We start from the raw sequence: 23,363 nt of genomic DNA, 5'->3' as shown, positions 1-23,363 counted from the left end.
TCACTTGATAGATCTAATAATGGGAATATATTGTATTATAATGGGAATATATTATATTATAATGGGAATATATTATAATTAAATGAAGAGTTTAATATATGTGATAAAAAGCTAAGAACGTTTAGCTTTGAACTTTCTGTTTAGACTTGAACTGATTTACCATTCCTGATTCTCATTTATTACCGAGCAATACCTGAAGTGAAACCTTGGAGCTCTAGTTCTAACACTCTATCTACAAAATATGAGCTGGAGTCCGCAGAGTTTTCGATTTGATATACGTCCTAGAACACTTTGATCAAAAAGCTTTCATTATTTACATATATAAATTTTTTAATATTATTCATAAATTTCGGCGAACGATTATTATTTTAGTTTCCTTTCATCCCATATGTACAATGGACGTAGCTGTAATCCATAATATTTTCTTCCAATTATAAGACTAGCCTTCTTGGTATATCTATATCAAATTACAAGTCTCTATATACAACAGCGCCTAATATTTTATAGAACGTATGCCAAAGTAAAAAGTATATCCCATACCACTGATGAATGTAAGAGAAGTGTTCATAAGTTTCTAAATTCCATACACACCCAAAGAGGGATAAACTTGCTTTGCACAAAACCAATATACCCGTTTGCTCAAGGCATGAACGGCTATAGAATGAGTACAGAGAAGTAAAGCTGAAGCAAAAATCAAATCAAAAAGTTCACAAAAATGCCAAAACCAGCGACGAGACGAAAACAAAACACACACATACACACATATATAAAGAGAGAATGTGAGGGAGGTAGAGCTGGGCTGGAGTGAGTGAGAAGGGTAGAAATTGTGGAGCAAAAATTAAGTTATAAAATTTTAAGGGCCGAGTGCGGTTTAATTTCCAAATGCCACGCCAGCCCCAGACACAGGTGGGCCAGGCAGGTGTGTCGGCTGGTTGGAATTTGACTTAAGGTACGGTTCAGCGAGAGGCGGAGTGGCGATGGGGCGGGGCGGTGGAGAGGTTTGATTACCATAAACACAAGCAAAAGTAAACTCGCTCTGACGGAAGCGGAAATCAAGAAAAACAAAAAGAATGAGCTTAAATGAAGTCAAAGTTTGTGGTTCGCACAGTCAATTAATAAAGTTTCGTTGCGTTTGAGTTGACTGTTAAAATTTCAGAGCTATAAGCGCGCAAATTATGGCTTACAACAATGGGCCAACAATAACAATAACAGAAAATAGCGACGCAGCTCGTCAAAAGCCAAACAATTAACATAACGAAGACACATCAAAAATCCACCCACTCTCCGAGTCGCGCTGCGTCTCGCAGAGTTTCGGAATTTCTATGACGGAATGGGCTCGAATCACGTGATGCGACGACTCGACGCACTCGCTGACCTCGTCTCGGCTGTGTCTGCGCCTTGTCATTAGCTCGCCTTATATTAGCTCGACTCCTGAAACGTCCACTTGGTCCACTCACTCACTCACTCACCCATCGAGGTGCCGCCACGGGCTAGGCCCAAGGCGGCGCTTTCATTTCCAACACCCGTTAACAGGCGACAGAGCAACTCATTTATGCTAGCTCTTTAAAATCGAATGGGCATATTAGTTTTGCTTAGTCCGATGGCTTGCAATGAGTGTGTGTGTGAGAGAGAGAGAGAGAGAGAGATAAAAGTGGGATTAGAGTCGTATGGGCTTCTCTATATGCCTTCTCTCTGGCTGATTCGTTTTCAATTTCATTTTCATTACCAAGACCTTTAGGGTAAACTTATAAAGTCGGCTTTGTCTCTCTAGATAATCTAGTCTTAAGTAACTGAGCTGTGCCCGTCTGAACTCTTTCCCCATCCAACTGAAGAATCTGTTCTTGTAAACTTGTTTATCATTATAATCATAATTATATCAATCAATAACAAGTATGAGGTTATAGTAGAAACTGCTCGAATATGTCTTGAGCTAGAGACTTGCTCTAGCTCTTACAGTTTCTAAGATCGAAGCGCTTACACATACAGACAGATGATCTCGTCAACAAAAGAGCTGTATCGCCGTCGATCTCTGGGAATGACTGTATAGTATTCTATAAAAATATACTTTGTGTAAGCTGGTGCAGTATGGGGCATGTTATGATTGGGTTTTAGTCACTCTGGAGCACAGTCTAAGAGCTGTTAGCACTGTTGACTTTCTCTACCGATCTATCCTTTCAATGATCTACTATAAGCTCGAAATCCTTTCTTTCTCTACGCTAAATCCGACTCTAGCCAAAATCCAGGCGCGTATTAGGCAGTCGCTGTTGGCCCACGGCCCCAGTACTTACCCGTTTATGAGCTGTTTCTACACATGTTTTCGCGTACTAAATTGTTGACAAAATAGTTGGGCGTCACGTCAGGCCACGCCCAGTTGGTTGGCTCATTAATGAATGTGTTTCGGCTTAGCTTTGTTTTATTGTTACAAACACAACAGTTTCATTATACAAAGGTAATTCTGAATAGAGGTTTACCATATCTCGCGGCACCGTCCGCGACTGTCGGGCAGGTAGCCCGGCTGGCAGGGGAAGTCGATCATGGCCACCTCCATGATCTTCTCGGTGGTGGCAGCTGAGGAGGGCCGCACGGTGGTGGCCTCGTAGTCCGCCAAGACCTGGCTCTCGTCCAGCTCGACGCACTGGTTGGGCTTGCCGCGAATCACCTTCTGGTTGGGGCACTCGATGCGCTTCAGGCAGTACTTGACGCAGGGCCGGGGCGCGGGCACGTTCGTCAGCTTCTTGCTGCACGCGTAGTGCCCGATGCACTCGCTCTCCAGCTGCGGCAAGTTGTTGTTGATGTACAGCTGCTTGACGGACCTCTCCGTTGTCGTCGTCGTTGTCTTGGATGCATCTCGATGCAGTAGGCGCGACAGCAGCCCTTCGCCGTTACAAAGTGTGTAGCCAGCGCAGAGCGCGAGTAGAATTAATAAACTCTTCATTTTCAATATGTTTACGCTTCGAGCTGTCGACACTGACAATGAGACTCGATCGCCTCAGCCACAGGCAATTGGAAATCTCTTATCAACTACGCTGAGCTGAGCTGAGCTGAGTTGGGCTGAGACGTAGTGCTGCTATTGATAACCTTTGAATAGATAGAGAGATTCTAAGCGAAGAAAAAACCCAAACATATATTCATTAATTTGACTACCAGCTATACCCTGTAATTGTGTGGAATGCCAAGAGGGTGGATTGGTAATGTGTGTAAAGTTTTACGAATCGATAATGTGTGTTTAGAGTGGAATTCTTATTGAGAGCGATTCATCGATATTTACATCAGTGCCAAAAGCAGTGTTGTATAATACCTTTCAGTGGGATGTTAATGAGCACTGAAACCGAGAGTGTTGACAGAGTTGCAGTGATAAATGAGCAGAAAATGTGAAGACATTAAGACATAACCCCTATAAGCCGATAAGTATATAATATTTGCAATAGCTGATATCTTTATTATCGATACTTATACCAATGTCAAATACAGTGTTGTATAATTAATTGAAGTGAAATGTTTTTGAGATGACGTGTAGAAAGTAGATGTTCGCAGTTCTAAGAAATTGTGCAGATAATAATTGACCTATTACAGATAATAATTGCATTACAGATAATAATTGACCTCTTGGAAATCTGAAGAACCTCTCTTGGCTCACAGACATTTGATATTACGGGTAGCTGCTAACCCAAGTCACTTTGTGGGAACATATTAGAGGACATCAGCAGGTAAGTCATTTCAGCAATTACTGGGCTATGAAGAATAAAAAACTATGAAATTTTTGAGTATGTACGAACATATGTATGTATGTAAACACGTAAAAACAAACTGTAGGTATTCGAGCTTAATTAAAGGTGTGCGGCTTTTCGCCTTATGTAAACTTCTGTTGTCGTAGAAACTCCATATAATTGAAGCAGATATTAAATTAACAATATTATTTACATAGGCCTTAAGCCAAAGTACAAGAGAAATTTTAGACATATTGCGGTTAAATCTGAGCGAGAATCTAGAGCAAAAGTAATGCAAAAATAATTTCTCTCTCTCTCTGCCTTCCTCTCTCTCTCTCTCTCTCTCTCTCTCTCTCTCTCTCTGTCTCTCTCTGTCTCTCTCTATCCCTCTCTATCTGTCTCTCTCTCTTAGTAAAGACTATGATTGCAGGCCAAGCTCTCCTGCTGCGTAATCTGACCAGTAAGCAGAGCAGAAGCTTATATATGTAAATGTATGTACGTGTGTGTGTGTGTATGTGCTTAGAGTATTTCCCAGTGAGACACAGACTCCTTCCTTGTTTATGTTCAAGCTCAAGGCATACTTTGAACTGTCTCAGAGACCGTCTGCTGCTATTATGAAGCGCTTCAGTTGCACTCTACGATTGCCCTGGTCGAATTTCTGTGGCAGCGAGGCCTGCCTTTGATATTATTAATAAAGCATTATAGATTTTGCATAACGACTTCAGCTGCAGTTGCTGCTCTGGATGCACTTGCCTGGGCCACTTGCCACAGAGCTGCAGCGAAATCATTTGAATAATTGATATAAATTATATCCGAATGCTGTCAAAATGCATTTTATGTACACAATTATTAATGATGATTATTTTGCACGGGGGCAGGGCGAGGGCGAGGGCGAGGGCAAGCAAAGGCATTAATTTTACTTTAGAGCCAATTATTGATGAGGAAGCTGAAGATGTTGGCTGGCCGGCCTAGCCCGCTGGGCATATGGCTCGACCTCTAATAAGTATTAACAGTTATTGCTTTTGGTGAGATGCTGTGCATAGAAAAATCGATGTGAAAGCAAAAGCTGGCCGGAAATTGCCAAACACTGATACTTCCGCCGGAAATAAGCTCAATTGTAGTCGAGCTGAGCTGGAGTCGAGCTCCGCCCGGTGTGAGCAGCAAGTCTCGCAAACTTTACGTATTTACTTAAACGAACTTTAATATAATTGCCGGCCAAACAGAGAGTCGACGGCCCACAGGGAGTGTCTTTGTTTTGCGCACATTTGTATGAGAGATGAGAGATGGAACTATCTTGTCATGCATAACTCTGAGGCTCGGCACACTTGACACAATAAACAGATCATAATCTGTGCGAGTTGAAAATAAAATGAAATGAATGGCATTGCCAGATAGTTGAAGATGATATTTATGTCTGACGGGGTAATTGAGACCTGCGCGAGGACTAGACGAGTTCATTTTGTGCTCGTGACAGAGATGGAGACATTTCGATAAGCTATCTCAATTCTAATTGACTTTATTTGCGTTAATTTCAAGAGATATTCACACTGAAGCTGTTTGCTTTGGCATATGAGTTTTAAGTACTCAACTGGGTGCCTAAACTATTTCATTTTTTTGAAAAAAGTTGCTTTATATGCAAATATATCTATAGACGGGGTCTTATCTTTTGCGAAAGTTTCTCTCTCGGAATATGTGTTTAAGCAGCAGGAAGTTTTTAGAGCTATAGCCGTATCATTTGCTATGTCTTGTCATGTCCCATTCACTTTCTCATTCTCTTATTCATGATCTCTATATCTCTTTCATACTCTTTTTTATTCTCTCTGAATATTTTTCTCTATTACTCTCAATCTTTTGCTCATTCTCTCTAACCTCTTACTTTCTATTTCACTTTGGATTTTTGTTCTTCTCTCTCATTCCCTCCATTTCTAAATTTCTCAGCCTCCTTCATATTCCCTCTCCATCTTTCTATCACTCCCTTCGTCGGCCTCACTTTGTCGCTCACTATCTCTCTCTCCATCTCTCGCTCAATCTCCATTGTTCTCTCTCTCTCTCTCCATCTCTCGCTCAATCTCTATTGCTCTCTTTCTCTCTCTACTTCTCTCTCTCTCTCTCTCTACCTCTCTCGCTCGACCTCTTTTGCTCTCTCTCTCTCTCTCTCTCTCATTATCTCATCTCTCTCTCTATTTATGTAGATCACTCCATTCTTGTATTTCTCTACCTCTCTCTTTTTTTTTTCATTTTTCCTTACACTCCTCTTTCTATTACCCTCTCTTTCTCTCTCTGTCTCTCTGTTCCTCTGCTTCCTCCAAAGATTTGCTCCATGAAATATGTTTGTTTCGCTGACATTTCAAGTATTATTTTAACAAATTTTCATCGGTTTGGTGTTCGAACTTAAGCCTCAATTAATGGAAGCTCACATTTAAATATATGTATATTCATAATTGCTGGTAGGGTAAAAAATAAAATAAATTTATGCGAATAGAAAAATGTGAATTTTCCGCTAGAGCTGATTATAATTTGTATTCTCACATTTAGTGAATGGCGAAACAAATTGTTGGAATAAATTACAGAACTATCTCGATAGGAATGCATTTCGGGTAAAATATGATTATTAATAATTTATCGATCGGCTCTCCATTGCAGTGGTGGGCGGGGCCACCTCGAGTAGGCGTGGGCGTACGTGTTCAATGGATTATGGCCGGCGTGCCGAGTGTGCGTAACGTGCTCCATGAGGCTTTGTTTGAGTTTTGGAATGCGAGCACGAATTACCTGCAGCACGAAATTATCTCGATTCACTTTAGCCAACAATTTAATTGCATACAAACAGGCGAAACGCAATTTAGCCGATTAGCGTCCAATTAATTTCGGGTCCACATTATTTTAAGCATAAATGAGCATTGGGAAAGTCAACTCGACGATAACAAAGGCAAATAGACTGCATCGTGAGAGAGAGAGGGAGTGTGAAAGAGAGAGAGGGAGAGAGAGAGAGAGACGTTTTGACTGCTGTTTCTGTTTCAGTTTGCTGTTTGCCGTTTGCCATTTGTTTATGTTGCAAAATGTAATTTTAATTTGATTTCAAATATGTTTTATTTACTTTGAATCACGGCATGGAAATGCATTCAAGCAACATCGCATGATATCCGATATCTGTCGCATTGCAATTTCCATGTGTCTGACTCGCATATTTTTCAGAAGGATTTTCAAACTCCTCCATATACATATATATACTAATTAATAATTTAGACTCGTAAGTTTCACAATTATCGTTTGCCATCGATGTCGAAATTTTAATATTTTCCAAATAAATTTCGGAAATTAGTCAGCATCGGAGTGTGACTGAAGCTAGGTCAAGCATTTATCACTCGATTAAACTAGACATTTGACTACCTCAAAAACCACTTTTTTTTTTTTTTTTGAATTCCACAAAGCAGCTTAAGTGATAGACAAATATTTGTTAACAAGGCTTTCTCTGCACAGTGATCGGGGTTATATGAAGCGAGTGGCCAAAAATACTTCTAGTGGAGATAAAAATCCAAAACTTTTTTCGAAATTCAAGAAAAATATAATAATTAAGAAAAGCAAAAAAAAAAAAAACCCGCCCATGTTCAGCTCCCTCCCAGAGTTACAGCCCCTTCTCTGACTCCCCTTATGAAGGCAACTTTTATTTATTTTTATTTATTTTTTTTTTGCCTAAGGGCGCAATCACTGTTCATCGGTCTTTGCCAACGTCTTAATCGTTTCGGAAATATATCACTATAAAATTTTGAATGACTATAATTGAGCTACTTTTAATTCAATTGTCGATCGAGATACTTTTTTGAATGAGATTGGATTCAGCTCCAGGTTTTGCATAGTCAGATTTGAGTCACTCGATTGAATAACAGCTGTCAACTAGATTTAGTTTCGCCATTCCACTTAACTTCCAAAATTATAAGCCACAAATTTTGGTCCCTTATAATCCAAGTTGAGATTGTACAAGCTTGTCCATATTCCCACAGTTTTCTTTTATTTTTTGTTTTCAATCAAATCACAATACAATTATTTATTGACCATAATATAATAATTTTATTAAAATTATAATTCAAATTAATAAATCAAATTTTCGGCAATAATTTACTAAGGATTATGGTTAATCCAACTAGACTCAAGTTAGTTTAAATTGATTTCTTGCATGAGCAGCCTTTGCGAAGGTTTACTTATGCGAGGAATGGCGCTAAATGGACTTAATTCCGCATATTTAGTTTTGTTTAGTGTATATGTATATGTATGTGTATATACGGGCATAATGGAGCTTAAAGTGAAAGGTAATTCCTTTTGAGTTGAGAATTGAGAAGGTATTTGAATGGGGTCGCGGGGCTTAAGAATTGAGCTTCACACGTGATTACGCTCGTGTGTGAAAGGCCCTGGACTCTCTCTCTCTGATGACTGGCCAGGTGAGGAAGGAGAAGAGCAAGGGTAAGGGCTAGGGCAATGGGGGCTAGTGGAAGTGGAAGTGAATGAATGGGTCGAACGCCACTTGAGTTCAATTAAAACCGCACTCGTGTTTGTTTGCACAACAAACACACTTGACCAGCTGAGCGTATGGCCATAGGACAACAACAAGACTTTCGCCCACGCCGGACGGGGTTGCAGAGCTTTCGTTGTTGGCCATTGTTTAACAATTAACCCCAAATTGAATGCAATTAAATAAATAACGGTGTTGAAGCTTTACGTAAACGTAAATGCAAACGCAAACGCAAAGGCAGAGAGCAGAGAGCAGGGGGCAGAGGCAAACGCTCGTAGGCGTCGTGCCGTTGCAACCTTTACCTTTGTTATGCCAACAGCAAACGGGCAGGTAAACACACGCACTTCTGTTTCGGTATCCAGCGCACATATGAGTGTATCCAGCTGTGTTGTGCAAATGAAATGAAATATTACGTATACGTCACAGCGGTCCATTTGCCAGTTCACTCACACACACACACACACTGACAACAATGGCTGCTGCCCGACTGTTGTTCGAGTATTTGTTTAAGGCCATTGTTGTAAATGTCGCTCGCCTATTGGCAGTGAAAAACAATTTACCAAACATGCAGCCAGCTACAATGTCTAGGAGCAGCAGCAGAAGCAAAAGCAGCAGCAGCAGCACTGCCAATTACACAGGCCAACAAAATGTCAGGGAATATTCGGCTGCATATATCTGAATATGAAGTCGGCTGTGCTGCAGTTGCAATGTAACAGAATCTCATTGAATATGACTGAATATATTTGAATATGATTTTTTGGATGTGCTGCAGTTGCAGTTGTGAATGTGAATCTGAATGTGAACAGCGAATGGAACTATTGAGCAGAGATTGAATCTCTATGTTGGCTACAATTTGACGTTGCAGCAAGTCTTTTGTTGAGTTAACTAAACAGCTGTCAGTCGATTTCTAAAACTCTCAATTATGAATGAACTGAAAGGCAGACAATAACTGAGTGTTGCAAGTTCATTTATTAAGTTGAAAAAGATATTTGTTACTAGATCAACAGAAAGTCTTCGGCTGTCTGACATGATTCTTTGATGAAATTATGTAGGCATAGGTTGGTTTAGTAGGAGCTGTAGCTGATGAGGAGATGGAACATACTAGAGAAGAGGAACTAACTAAAGAGATTGCCATAAAAATATACTTGAGATTCTATATTTAATTTAATTTTATCTTAAAGACACATTTATAATATTTTACATGACTATCCTTACAATGAATCTTCCTCATGTGTTGAGTTTCTGCTGATGCCCAAGACAGCTTCTAGGCCTCGCCCCGTCTTTACACAATTTCGATTGCAAAAATCATAATTTGAAGTCAAGGTATTTTCAAAATGGCTTAAGGATCTTCTAGGGTGGTTCGTTGCTGCTTCACTGGCTATATATTTTATACTTTATGTTAATCACTGTCTGAATGTTGGTTAACTTTAGTTTACTCAAGCTCAAAGTACAATAGGTTACTACATATGAAACAAGGATTGATCCATTGATATGAATGAATCCACAGTGCGTATACGCAATCAAGCTTCAATATCTTATGAATTTAAAGTTATTTATATATATATAAAGTCATCAACTTTAATTAACAGTAAAAGTCACATAATATGATATTCATATATGATCTTCTTATAGCCCCCAAGTGTTAACTATAATCTAAACAGTTACTAAAATATAAATATGCCAAAGGGTATTAATGATGACTCCACGCCTGAACATAGAGTTCTTCGAAGAATCTTGAGAAGTGAGGACTATTCCATTGCCTAATGTTTCATTTGGTTTCATTTATCATTATACACTCACACATATAACTATATATTACATATATTCATCTATTGCTATATTCATATACAATACAAATATATTCATCTCTATTTTAGTCTCAATATTTTGTTGGCCAGTGTGACGCTGCGTGCTGCCAATTTGCGTGCGAATCGCCAAGCCACTTGTGCATTTCAATACCGTGTAATTTTTTATTTTATTAGCCATTTGTAAATATGTGGGAATTAAAACTCGATTTTCACACACTTTATAATCAGAAAGCAGCTGAAAGTCTCAGTCTGAATCTGTTCGATGTCTTTTGTTTCTCTTGGAGTAAGACAAGGTTGTTCTCTTTCTCTCTCCTTTTCTCTCTCTCTCTCTCTCTCTCCTGCTCTCTCTCTGTCATTGCTTGACAAAGACATTGCAACTTTTTGCTCGACTTTAAATTTCGCATTTATTATGGCTGTCGCACAAACACACTAACGCAGACAGGTGTGTGTGTGTGTGTGTGTGTGGACACAGATGCGCATGCATTGCTAAAACAAATAGAAATATTTCATAAAACGTATGAAAAGGCCAAAAATGTAGCTGGCACGAAACACGAAACACGACAAAAGTCAAATGTGACTCTGACACGCAAAGTTCTTGTCACACACAACGATTTGTTTGATCGGGCGACAGTGGCTGCCATTTGTCTGCTCCACTCTGCTCCACTCTGCTCTGCTCTGCTTTGGCCTGTTTGCAATCTCCACCAGATAGTTGCTTTAAATTTGGAGCACACACACGCACATACATACATACATCTGTGTATCTGTATATGTCTAATAGTGGGTATCGCCTGATGGGCCTTTGACAATTTATTGCCTGGTGTTTGATCAAATTGATTTGTATTGCGGCTGGCAAAGTGATTTGCAAATGAAATTGCATATGCTCGGAGAAGTGAAAAGCCTTGCAGTCATATTGAATATCAACGATTGGCGAAGGGTGGGCGAAATATGTCTGTATACATAGTATTTCTCTCTCTATTACTCGAACTGGGGAACGTGTCTTGGACTGGGGACTGTGAGACTTGTATGGCGTGGTTAGCTAAGTACAATGTACTTTTACTGATAGCTGAAAGGTTGACATGAATAGGAATAGCATAGCTTGACTCAGATCTTAGTGTAAATATTATATCAGAAGTAGCTATATGTAAAATAGAAAGTTAGTCCATTGTGGATACATTTCTGTTCAGATTTTAAGTTTGTTGTGAAAGACTCCCGAGATTTTCGGGATAACTTTTTATTCAATAACTCAATAACTATCTCAATCTCTTCACTCTCTCTTGCTCTCTCTTTACAAAATCTGCAGTCATAGAACTCAGGTAGAGCAGCTAAGGTCTATAGAAAAGTCTTTTGCTGATAGAACTAATATCAGTTTGATTTATTATCAAGAAATATGACCTATGTATAGAATTCTAAATTATCTTCGATAACTCGCATACCTTTCAACTATTCGCTATGGTATTCTTTCTAGTTTGCTATTTCTACCCATTTCGATTGCTTTCGATATTGTCCCAAGTTAAGAAACACCAGCTCAACTATAATTAGTATGATTTAATCATCTATGAGACTTGGCTGTCACGCCAATGGCTGCATAAGAAAGTTGTTTTCTGGCTTACTTCACTTCCGATTAATTGCCAGCTGGCTTGTTTTTTGTATCTTCCTCTCTGGGCCAAGCAGGAAAAAAAACAAAGATCGAAGTCAAGTTTTGTGTGAATTACATATTTATTCGCGGCAGAACCCTTGATGTCGGTGCTGGGACTGCGGATTGCGGACCGTGGACTGTGGACGCCTTTGTTTTGTTTCTTCTGCTGCTCATTAATTGTAATTGAAGTTTGTAATTAAAAAGTTTGCGCGCAGCCTGGACTGGCTCTGGCCGTGGCTCTGGCTGTGGCTGGGGGGCTGGCTGTGGGTCATTAAAACGAAACGATTTCAAGTTGGCCAACAGCTTGGGAAAGACGCTCTCAGGCCGAGCACAAGTTTTGATTTAAATGGTGTGTAAACATTTTAGGACTTCTTCTCTCTACCTAAAGAGATATATATTTTATCCGGCCGCAATGAAGTTATTGGCGTAATAATTAGCTTTCTGCTCGCCAAAGTCAACTCAAATGAAGCCGTAAATTGTCAATGGAGCACCAATAACTGTAAATTTATTAATATTGTGAGTGCACGAGTGGCCGCGGCTCAGTGCGAGGCTTAAAGACTTTAGCCATTAACGCCATCTCACATATTCACACATTCGCATATCGAACTTCATCATGGGGAATCAAAGGAAGAGCCCTAATAAGCTTTAAGCACGTGACATCGACGACTCAACCCCAATCGAGGCGAGGCTGTGGGGCGTGACCGACTGCGTGATACTTGCTAACAGCTGAGAGACCTGAGATATAGAAATAGGTATTAAATCTGAGAGAACTGAGGTATAGGAATTGATATTAAATCTTAAGTCCACTCAGCTCATGTCAAAGCATTCATGATCATTAGCTACATCCAGCTGCCATCGCACAAACTCATATGCAATACTTATTCGCAACTGATATACCCCTCATGGCGCATTTCACAGAGCATATCCGACCATATACAGCCAACCATGAAGTTGAGGCAGACAGCGAGCCATAAGAGCCGAACGACATATTAAATATGCGTGTCATGTGCATGTGTTTGTTTGCCCTGTTGTCACCTTTCGCTGGGGTGTTTGCTTCAGACAACACTGGAGCAGACTTTTGTCTTTTTTATTAATCAAAATCAAAATCAAAATCCGAATCCAAATCCGAATCAAATGAAATCAGTTCATAGTAAGGGTCAACATTTGATTGAAGCCATTGGGCTAGACGTCTGGCTTACACACGTTTGTAAATATTCCACACAAGGGCTATAATACTCATTCATGGCACCCATTAAATGGGTGTATTGGTTGTGCAAATATATGAATTAGTATGTGTAATAGATATGGAAGAGAAGAGATAGAGATGGATTGCTGGGAAGCCAGACGTAGAATAGAGATTCATGGGAAGTCTTGCCTGATGCAGTTGAATATGCCAACTCTGACAACTCTAACAAGTCTGATGTATTTTGAAATGTTCTGGGAATTCATATTCTCGTGAGCTCGTTAGATGTCGAACATTTGTTATTTGTGATGTCTTACCTGCCAGACAGAAATGCCTTAAATGTTGCAGAGAGTCACAGGTGGAAAGAGAATGACAGACTTACAGAGAAATCTGAAAATCATATAAGAAGATCATTGAGCATAAACAGTCCTGCTGATGCTTGAAGCTAAGAATGTTTCAACATGAAATACATGACCAGAACAGGTATTATGCAGTCAGATATGCCCGACTGCCACGTTGCTGCTTAATAAGCTATTTTGAAGAGAAGAGAGAGAACTTTCAATTCAAGCACTCCCGCTGTAGTGTCGTCTACAGGAATGAACTTGAGCATACGCTGCGTATACGTAATTTTCATTGATATACGTAAACAACCAAGAGAAGGGGATGTATGCATAATTTAGAAACTTGTATAAATGCGAGCATAGCATAAATGCTCGATTCAATGTATGGCTGGTTTAGAGCCCAGTGCTGACCTCTGAGGCAACATCCAAATAAATCAGATAGTGAACAATTTGGCCTGGCATAAATAATTTTTATTGCCCGTAGCTTGCAGCCTGGAGAATGACAGCGAGACAAGATTTTTATTATATTTCGTTATTTTCCACATAAATTATAGGCAGCTATTAAGAAGAACGGAGAAGAGAGAGCGAGAGAGAGAACGAGAAATTCTTCTAGCCATGCGGCGGAGTTTCCTTTCTTTTGGCACAACTATTCAATCATGGCTGAAAGCTAGCGAAATAATTTGGAATATTCACATATTATGCGGGCGCTTCAGGCTTGGCTGAGCGCGCTTAACAAATGATCGCCATAAGGCCGGGTAATGTATTCTTTTTCTGTATAATATGCTAATTTGATTAATCTCCATTGTGTGCGTGGGGGTAGGCAAATTAATTTCCAGATGTTCGCGTGCGCCCTCAAAAATGCTAACTACACGAATATGTTTTAGCAAATGTGAAGCATCTAATTCGAATTTCCTAACATTTTCTTTCATTTGCTCGCCTTTTGTTGCTGGCTAAGCAAGTCATGTAAATCAGTTGGCTGGAGTCACCTGGCTGGTGCCCAATTAGGATAAACGTCGCCTCTGCCGCCGAGTGGGCGGCTGGCAGGGGCAGGGGCAGGGGAAATGTTGATTTAAACGTGAATGATGTATTCCATTGCCTATAAAATTGGCTCGTGGCCGAGTCGCCGTCGCCCTTCGTGCTGTGACAGTTGCGTGCGTCGCTCGGGGGGGCGCGGTGGCGCGGCATCGAGTCAAAGAATGCCACTGACTGCGGTAATGCGATTGGATTGTGTACGGCGCTTGGCTGAACTTCAATTTGAATTAGATTCTCTCGTGACAAGCAGCCATGAGCAGCAATGCCATAATTTATGGCCAGAACATGCAGCCAAACAAGATAGCTGAAGTGGCTGCCGCCAGTGCAGCATCAAAGGCAGCAGAGCTTGCAATTTGACTTTCTGATTAGATATGTGGAATCGCATTCAACTAGTGGCTCGGGCTCTAGCCCGGTTGACACAAACTCCATCTAAGCACAGAGCCAGCTCGACTCTGACCAAATCTTATCGCTTGACTAACGAAGTAACGCCATTAGCCACTTGCCTGGGGCGCAACGACAAATAATAGCATAGTAAAACCAGTGGCAAAAAAATGAAAACAAACTAGAAACCGCCAACAAGCCGGACATTAAGCAATAGCTGGGCCGCGGTGGGTAGCAAAGTCTAATGAAATTCCGTAGAAACATGTTCTCGCCTGATAAGCGACCATTGGTCAACCGGCTGCAGGATAAACCAAGTGGCATGCAATGCCCGGCCAAATGTGCAGCACGCAGGCGAAGCCGCGGAAGCGAGCGTGACTTCTGTAGAGCGAGTATCATGGCTAAAGTCACATAAAACATAAACAGCTAAAAGATTGGACGAGAGCTGGTCGGGAACGACCACGAGATACCCTCCTCTCGAATAGGAAAATCACCTAATTAGTCATAAGCGAATGATTTTGTCTCTAATATGATAAATGGTTCCATCTAGTTACACAATCTGAACATTATTTCCAGGGCATGTCAATGATAGACTTTAGTCTTTATATGCAAAATTTCTTTATATGCCAAATATATTGAGAAGGAGATAGTTTTGTCAATCTCAAATGGTCTCTTCCAACTTTTCATCTAGTTGCACGCTCTGAACCACATTTTTAGAGCAATTTAACGATAGACATTTTTCTATAAATGCCAAACATCAAAGTTCTACTATTGAAAAGGAGATGGTTTATTCAATCTTTACCTCTATGTAAAGGATTCATAACTATGTTCTATATACCAAATTAGGCGTCTTAAGCTCAAAAGACATCTAAAGTATGCAAAAATTTGTTAATTAATAATATCGATATTTATCGATACTAAGCAAACTTTTTGAGCTATCGGAAAAACATATTCATAGAATACCGGATATGGTATATAAGAATGTATATATAAAATATCAAGTCTCTAGCTAATATAGTTTACGAGATCAATAGAAAGATAGTGGTACTCAAATCTCTCCGCATAGATAAAACCTGTATAAATGCTGAGCCACATCATCTGCTGTCTACCACATGCATTTGCACAACAACAATATACCCACTTCGAGCACCTGTGCAGGGTATACAAGCCACAAAAGCATACAATTCAAACCGGACATACTCGCATATATTTTATGACATAATGAAAGGTGAAGGGCTGTGGCCAAAGGGGCAAAAAAAAAAGAAAAGGAGAAGACTAGAAAAAACATCTGTGCATTGAAGTTGAGGCTAAAAAGGATTAGCCATTTTCCTTGAAAGCATCTTTGACAGAATTTTTCAGGTTGTTTCCCGCTTGTTTTTATTTAACTCGCGCACCGCCAAACCCTTTTCGCAACTGGGCCAACTTTGAGGCATTTATGTTAATGAAAAGAAAACGCTTAACGCGCGCTCAGCACCTGGGCTGTTCAACATAAGCTTCATTGTTTTATTTGAAATGGGCAAAAGCCGCAACGTTTTCCGTCGCCTGATCCTGCGCTGAATTTTATGCAACGAAATGGGGTATACCAAGCAGACCGAAGCCCCAGCTCGCGCGACGCCATTGTTTTGGCCCGAACAAAAGTAAGAGATAAACTTTTGTTTTGCGTGAACTTTTGCCGCGCGCTGCTGTGGCTGTTGTTGCTGTTGTTGTTTCTTTGTCATCTCTATATATTTACCTACAGAAAGTTTGTTTGTCTGTTTTTTATTTGGTTCGCATTTTAAAAAACTGACTTGAGCATAATTCGTAGCAGCACAGACAGCTGAGTGAGTGCGGAGGAAATTGCTGTCAGGTTTCCATATTGAGTGACCCAATAAGAGGAGTACAACAAAAAGAAGCAATGAGACAATAATGCTCTGAGATAGAAGATTGTCTGAGGTCTTATTTTGCAGGTATATCTTTGCCATTGGATATATTATTAGCAGCTTATTGAAATAGGGTTACAACTTTAGATGGTTTGGCTCAGATTGTTGACTCTCTGTTAATGTCCAACTCAGCTATTGGATGGAGGTGGGATTTTATTGCAGTTGCTTCAGTATTGATGGGTAAGCTGAGCCTCATAGCTGAATGTTGACTGAAGCTGCAAAAGAGCTTAAAATCTTTCAGTTGAGGTCGATGAACTTTATGCCAAAGTCTACAAAATTCAGCTTGATTCCCTTTAGACTTTCAATTTACTTTTAGATCTTTGCCTATAGCTAGATAATTTATAACTAAATGGCATAGCATTAGCTATGATTTATCAATAACTCAAATAATTACCCCAAAAACTCCTGCCTGCTCACCTCGTAGTCAGTACCACGTTGATTTATTAATACATTAAAGTAAGTTTTCATGTTGAAATCGAATATCGTAGCTTATAAGTGAGAGTGTGTCTAAATTGTTTATTATTCAATTTGGCAATGGCAACGGCAACGGCAACGGCGATGGCTGAATGTGCCACTCCTTGGCAATCAGGCGAGAGATGAGAAAGGCGCTGAGAATGCCGCCAAACACCAAAGCAATGAATTATGCAAAAATCTCAAGCGGCTAACGTGTTACAGCCCTGAAAGCCTGTCTAGAGAAGAAGCCAAGAACAAGAAAAAAGAGGAGCAAAAAGAAAAATCAAACAAAATCGATTGATGTACAAATTTTTCTTAGCATCCGCAAACAATTTGCCGGAGCTAGGGGCGCTGGGGGAGGGGGGGTTGAGTAGGCGGCCTTTTGATTTGTGCCTGACTTCTTCATTGGCAGGCAGCTTCTAAATTATGTAGATTTGTTTTACCATAACGCTTGTCTGAGTGGGCGGGCGTGGCTGGGTGTGGATGGGTGTGTGTGTTTATGTGGTTTTTTCCTCGAGTATCTTTGCCTTCGCTTCGACGTACAACATTTTAAACCGTCATTAAGCTGCGCCCATAAATATCAGGGCGTCTTTTGCTGCTGCTGCTGCTGCTGCTGCTGCTACTCTTCCTTTACGGCTTTTGCTTTTGACTGTAAAATTATGTAAATTTATTTGGCCAAAGCATTGCCCTTTTGCTGTTGCCCTTAGTTTAGAGCTGGCCGGGCCAACGCAACTTGTAAATTTTTGCTGAATTATGGCTAGGCGTAGACATCGGGCTAGTTAACTTTGTTTGCGGCTCCTCTATGTGTCACGTTCCAGCTTCGATATTTAGCCAACGCGCTCCTCTCATTCTCGCATTTTAACATTCTCGCATTTGCTCGTTTTCTCTTTCATTGCCATCTTACTTGTTCATGCACTACATTTGATAGCAGAAACTTTTCCATCTGCTTAAATCAGTCGAAAATTAATTTAATTCGCAGTTTCGTTTAAAAAAGTTTTGCTTCCATGTAGCCTTATGATTCGGCCCCATCTACTTTTTTATTTGGTAAATGCGCTGGAAATTATGCAAATGGGGTATATTAGTGTGGTTCAAATGGAGACGAAACGGAACGTGGCTGTTAATATAACTAAATTCGTGTCATATTCAAGCGTCGATCTCGAAAACTATGTACGCTAGCGACTCGTAATTCGATAAATATATTCTTGATTATCGCGTGCAGCTGTTGGATTTTCTTTTATTCCGATATGTTATCGACTTTCTTTGTAATCGATAAATATCAATACTGAGATATGGTTGCTGGGCACTATTATAGGTAGAAATACCAAATTTGATATGAATACACAGTTTATGAATATATTCAACTTTACATGCCTCAAGTTGTAAGAGGAAGAGCCTCTGGCCTGAAACTTGTAGTTACTTGTATGAAGTGAGTGTATGTGTGTGTGTGTGAAGCACGTAATGAAGCAAATAGCTCTAAGCTGGCTGCCGGGTATCTGGTCGTCGTGGTTCACTCACTGAACGTAATAAGCATTCAGGCACTGAACGAAATAACCAAGATGCAAAATTTTTAATTATAAAAGTTTGAATCGCAGCTCGCCTTGTCGCCTCGCCGGCAGTCGGTGCAGCCATCAGTCCATCTGTCAGAGCCAAAGAAACAATGCAATGCTGAAACCATTTGAAATTGTTGCCACTTTTATAACGTCGCTGGCTCTGACTCTGACGCTGTTGCCCTTGGCCCGCCCCACCCCGCCCCGCCCTGCCCCGCCTCGCCGTGCCTTGCCAATTTTACCAATATTAATTATGATTTCATTTCCGAGTAGAGTCGAGTCCAAGGGTACTTAACAATTGAGCGTGGAAAGTCTGCTTCTTGATGCACTTGCCATTAATGTGAATCAGAATCAGAATCAGAATCTGAATATGAATGCGAGTGTGAATGTGAATGTGAATGTCCTGAGAGAGTTTTGCTTGTGGCGTGACTTAATTAATTTTACATTGCTTTGAAATTCAGCGCGCTGGCTGGCTGTCAGAAAAGTGTTCAAATGATAAACGAGCTAATTAATATGCGCTAAAAAACTTTCGCACTGACTGCAAATTATCGCTTGTGGCGCCCCAATTATGCATTGTGATAAGCAAGAAAGCAGCTGAAGAAGCACTTGCTCTGGCCAACATAAAGCGTTGCCAGCTCGAGCTGCTTTGGGTCGGTCAACGACATTTTAGCCCGGGGCTGCGGCTGGGCTCGGCAGCTGCATACGCAAAAATTGCATTAAAATTCATGTGAAATATATTGAGACTTGCATGCATAATGGTCACTAAAGTTTGAAATGTGCACAAAACTTGTGTCAAGTGTGCCACGCCCACGCCCATACGTACCTACATACCTACATAGGCAGGGGCAGTAGCATGCTAGTGCTTAAATATGCAAATAGGCAACGTCAAGCAACACACACAGGAAAAGAGTGAGAGAGAGGGAGTGAAATTTCCTGGTTGCTTCAGTCCACCTTCGCCTTCGTTTTGCCATCCTTTTAGCTTCGCCTTTTGCGCTCTTAATGCATTTCTCTAAAAACGAAGCTCAAGTAGTTTTGCGCTCTATAAAATTTCATGCATAAACTTTAGCAAAATGCTAAAGTTTTTATAATTTAAGCCCAGCACGTATGCGTTGTCCACTGTGTGGAGAGGCTTAGCAACTGCTCGAGGCAGCATATACATACATATATATATATATGTACATACATATTTGGTAGCATAGTAGCTAAAAGCCAATACTTAAAATATCATTCTCAATTATCAGAAAACTTCAATGAGACTTGTTAATGGGCTTTAAGTGACAATATATGGATGGTATGACCGTAAATATGAATTGAGCATTCGAACTGTTTTGAGCTCGTCGAGTGTGAGAGGGTAGAGGATTAAGTCAGGCAGAGTGAGTACTAAGTATTTTATTTTACGATATATAACCTAACTTTATGTACACGCATATTGAGGTAGTACTATATAAAAGTCGTCATTGATTGTACTTACGTGATAGCTTGATTTAATATCTGTAAAAAGAGTGAGTGATGTGCAAACTAGAGCGAATATCGTATGTAGCATAACAAAGATTTAATGTCGTATCGTATCAACTGAATACTATGAGAAATATAATGGTTTAATATATGTAAAACGACAGAGTAATATGCAAGCTGGAGCGAATAACGTATGTTGAATAATAGAGATTGAATATCGTACAAGTATCAACTGAAGACTTTCATCTTTCGTCAGAGACATATCGTAAATCGCTTTATAAAAAAACAGTTAAAAATAATTCGTAGCGAATATCGTAAGTATGAAATTGTTGGTCTTGAAAGGGAACACCTTATATTTATAGAACGCTCCCATACGCTGCCCTTTCCACGTGGTAAAAAAATAAAACAATTTGTGAAATTTGTATTTATTTTACATCTAATGCTTTATTTTGTATTTGAATAATTTAAAGATTCTCTCTTATAATGCTTCTTATGCACAATTAATTTAGCATAGTTCTAGTTAATAATTAGTGAATTTTATAGATACGTTTTCTGGTTTCGTTTCGCACTGAGAAAACTCGATTTGATGCACTTTTCGTTTGCGTTTTACTTCGTGGTTAATTATTTATTCATATATGCAGTAAGTACAGTCTAGTGTTAATATTATATTACTTTTCTGAAAGTTGTCGAGCGATCGATCCTCGAATGCCTTAAAGCTAATATATATATATATATGTATGCCTAGCCATGATTTCAAGTTGGATTTTGAACACACATATCTATCTATCAACTAGCCCAGGGCTGGACTCCTAGATGGCGCCACAAAGCCATCTCGAAATGTGACTTAATCTGAGTGGATTTTTAAATGGTTTAGAGTTCTATTGAAAAAATTAATAATAAGTGATCAATGTCTATAAAAGCATTGAGAAAGTTTCCTATATCATGTTGGTTTATTGTAAACGAAATTGAAGCAGTTATATATGATTTTAAGTTCAGGTTTATCATAAATCGTATATCTGTTAAAAAGCTGTGTTGGAAGTTTCGACTGCCCCGGAACTTATTGAGATGATGTGCTCTATTACGTACTGCCTTCACTTCAAGTACAACTACACAGAGATCGCAATCGGATGTGCTTACATGTTAGCTTGGCCTATTTGCTTTAGTGGCTTTATGACGAATGGATAATATACAAGTACAAACGAATATCGTGTATCGAATATCGTATAACAAATATTGTGTGACGAATATTGTATGACGAATGTCGAATAACGAATATCGTATGACGAATATCGTAAAACGAATATCGTAAGACGAATATCGTATATGGCTAGGTGATAAAGCTGCACAAATACAGCGCCCTTAATGGCTTTACTCTACACACAGTAATTGTAATTTTGTAAAATGCATCATTTTGTATTATTTCATAGTTTTGGATTTATTTTATGGTAATCTTGATATTTTGGTGGTACAACATGGTTCCTTAAACACTAGAAAATGTCCATTGAAAAACTCGACGCTATTAATAAATTAGTGATCATTGGGTGCGCTTAAAACTAAGTTGAGCGAAATAAATGAAAACCAAAGAGAAGAACAATATATAAAAAGAAATGTATTTTGTTATTTAAAAAAATATCTTACGGCTAACGTTTTACAATGGTGTTTCAATTTGGTATTCATGATTTTATTTCGTAAACTAAATAATATCACTATAAAATGCTGGCTTAATTTACATATTTATTATTTACGCAGTGTAGTTTTTCTGTTTTCTGGTTTTTAATTCTGTTTGCTTTAATGAAATACATAAAATGTAATTCACATTCAAATATCTAATGCATATTTACATGACCTACTTCGACTGGATTATCCAGCTATGGATTTACTGCTCTTACACGTATAAACACACACATACACATACGTATATATATATATATGTATTCTATATTCGTATATTGCATTTCGCATTTTATGTTTCCGATTTTATATTTCTCGTTGGTTTTGGTTTGCGTTTGCGTTTTCCTTTTTTTTTTTTCTTTGTTTTGCTAATTAAATCGCTGACAAAATGCTTGATAAATTATTTACATTGTATGTTGTTTTGTGTTTCTTCTTCTTTTTGTTTTGCATAATTTTTACATATATTTTCACAAAAACTCATACTCTTTGGTTTGTTTTCCATGCGAAACAAAAAAAAACCGACCAAAAATAATTATTTATTCATTGACAAAATGTAATTAAAAGTGCTTTACCTAAGCTGAGAAACTATTTTAGCGACTGCAAAGCGTCTTACACAGGCCAACAAAACTTTAGACAACAAGAATCGAACATGTTTGAAGGCTTAAGAGGTCCAATGTGTGGATATACTAGTTCAAAAGTAACTTCAGATTCTGTTATGAAAAGTGTGTTCTGGATTCTATAAAAATAAAGTTTTGAAAATTTGAAATTGTTTTCTTATAAGAGTTGGATAGGCGGCAGTTTTAGATAAATTAAAAAATATATAAGCTTTTTAGATTTTTCAAACAGGGTAATATCTCAAAAAGATATCTCAAAACCCAGTTGGTTCTCTTCATTTTTCTCAAAACCCGATTGAGAATCAGCACTTCCTAACCCTTTAAATCAGTGTAGAAGAACATTTTAAAATCGAGTGGGCCTATCTTATTCATGAAAGAGGAATGCCAGGTGAAGTCGGATTCTTGTTCACTAAACATTCTGTTGGACTGTGTAGTGTTAGCCTAATATATACTACGCGATCGTAGTAGTTAGCAAGTAAATACAATTTAACTTTAATATATGTAAGCAAGCCTTAGCCAATGCAGAGTCAGTGGAATGTCCATGCTTACCCCAAGCCCAGTCGCAGTCTATCGAACTGGCTGTTCCGCAGGCCGAAGACGAGCAACAGAGCGCCAAGCTGCAGCACGCAGTGGGTCAGAGCATTTTGTAGACTGCTCAGGGCCCCACTGTTGCTTCTCGACTTTGAGCTAGCCACCACTTCCGCATCCTCGGGCGCAATATCCATGCTATTGCTGGCGACAATGAATTGGAATATATCGCTGACCTAAGATGGGTGAAAGTAAAGAGGAAAGGAAAGAAAAAATAGATATTAATGGATATGTAGTAGGAGAGATAGAACAGAATAGAGCTACATCTATCTTCTCTATATGCATATACGATCTAAATTTGTCATATGATAGTCCGACCTACCTCGTTCCAGCCATATCGGTTCTTGGCCTGAACAATCGCTTCGTAGTAGGCGCCTGGGTGCAAATGCTTGATGGTGTACGACATGATGTGGGTTAGTGGCTCGGAGGCTGGACGATGCTCGGGTGTTAGTATAAAGTCATGCCATCTGCCCGGCTGCTGGAACGTGTCGTTCATCTGCGAGTCAAGAGCGGGAAGCCAGAGTGAA

At 39.4% G+C, this 23,363-nt stretch overlaps 3 protein-coding genes across 4 annotated transcripts in view; 1 reads left to right on the top strand and 2 right to left on the bottom strand.

Annotated features, from left to right (window-relative positions):
* The window catches only part of LOC108651688 (short-chain dehydrogenase/reductase family 16C member 6), a 184,647-nt gene that overhangs the window by 85,254 nt on the left and 76,030 nt on the right, over positions 1–23,363 (top strand). The window lies entirely within an intron of this gene.
* Positions 2,372–2,999, bottom strand: Gbp3 (Growth-blocking peptide 3). The gene has a single exon (XM_018113676.3). The coding sequence runs from the start codon at positions 2,933–2,935 to the stop codon at positions 2,468–2,470; it is 468 nt and encodes a 155-aa protein (XP_017969165.1). The 5' UTR covers positions 2,936–2,999; the 3' UTR covers positions 2,372–2,467.
* The window catches only part of klg (klingon), a 62,762-nt gene continuing 61,373 nt past the window's right edge, over positions 21,975–23,363 (bottom strand). The window contains exons 10-11 of the mRNA XM_018113703.3: positions 23,159–23,332; positions 21,975–23,012 (exon numbers count right to left, since the gene is read on the bottom strand). Coding sequence (XP_017969192.1) covers positions 22,794–23,012; positions 23,159–23,332 — 393 coding nt within the window. The 3' untranslated portion in view covers positions 21,975–22,793. The remainder of the gene's footprint in view (positions 23,013–23,158; positions 23,333–23,363) is intronic.

This window comes from Drosophila navojoa, chromosome 2 (assembly GCF_054131105.1).
Source record: "Drosophila navojoa isolate 15081-1374.11 chromosome 2, UAZ_NAV_1.0, whole genome shotgun sequence".
Lineage (NCBI taxonomy): Eukaryota > Metazoa > Arthropoda > Insecta > Diptera > Drosophilidae > Drosophila > Drosophila navojoa.
Note: the sequence above shows the minus strand (reverse complement) of the source record. Positions and strands in the feature narration are given on the sequence as shown.

Excerpts from the sequence above, each read along its gene's own strand:
- Gbp3 (XM_018113676.3), bottom strand. The coding sequence starts at position 2,935 with ATGAAGAGTTTATTAATTCTACTCGCGCTCTGCGCTGGCTACACACTT.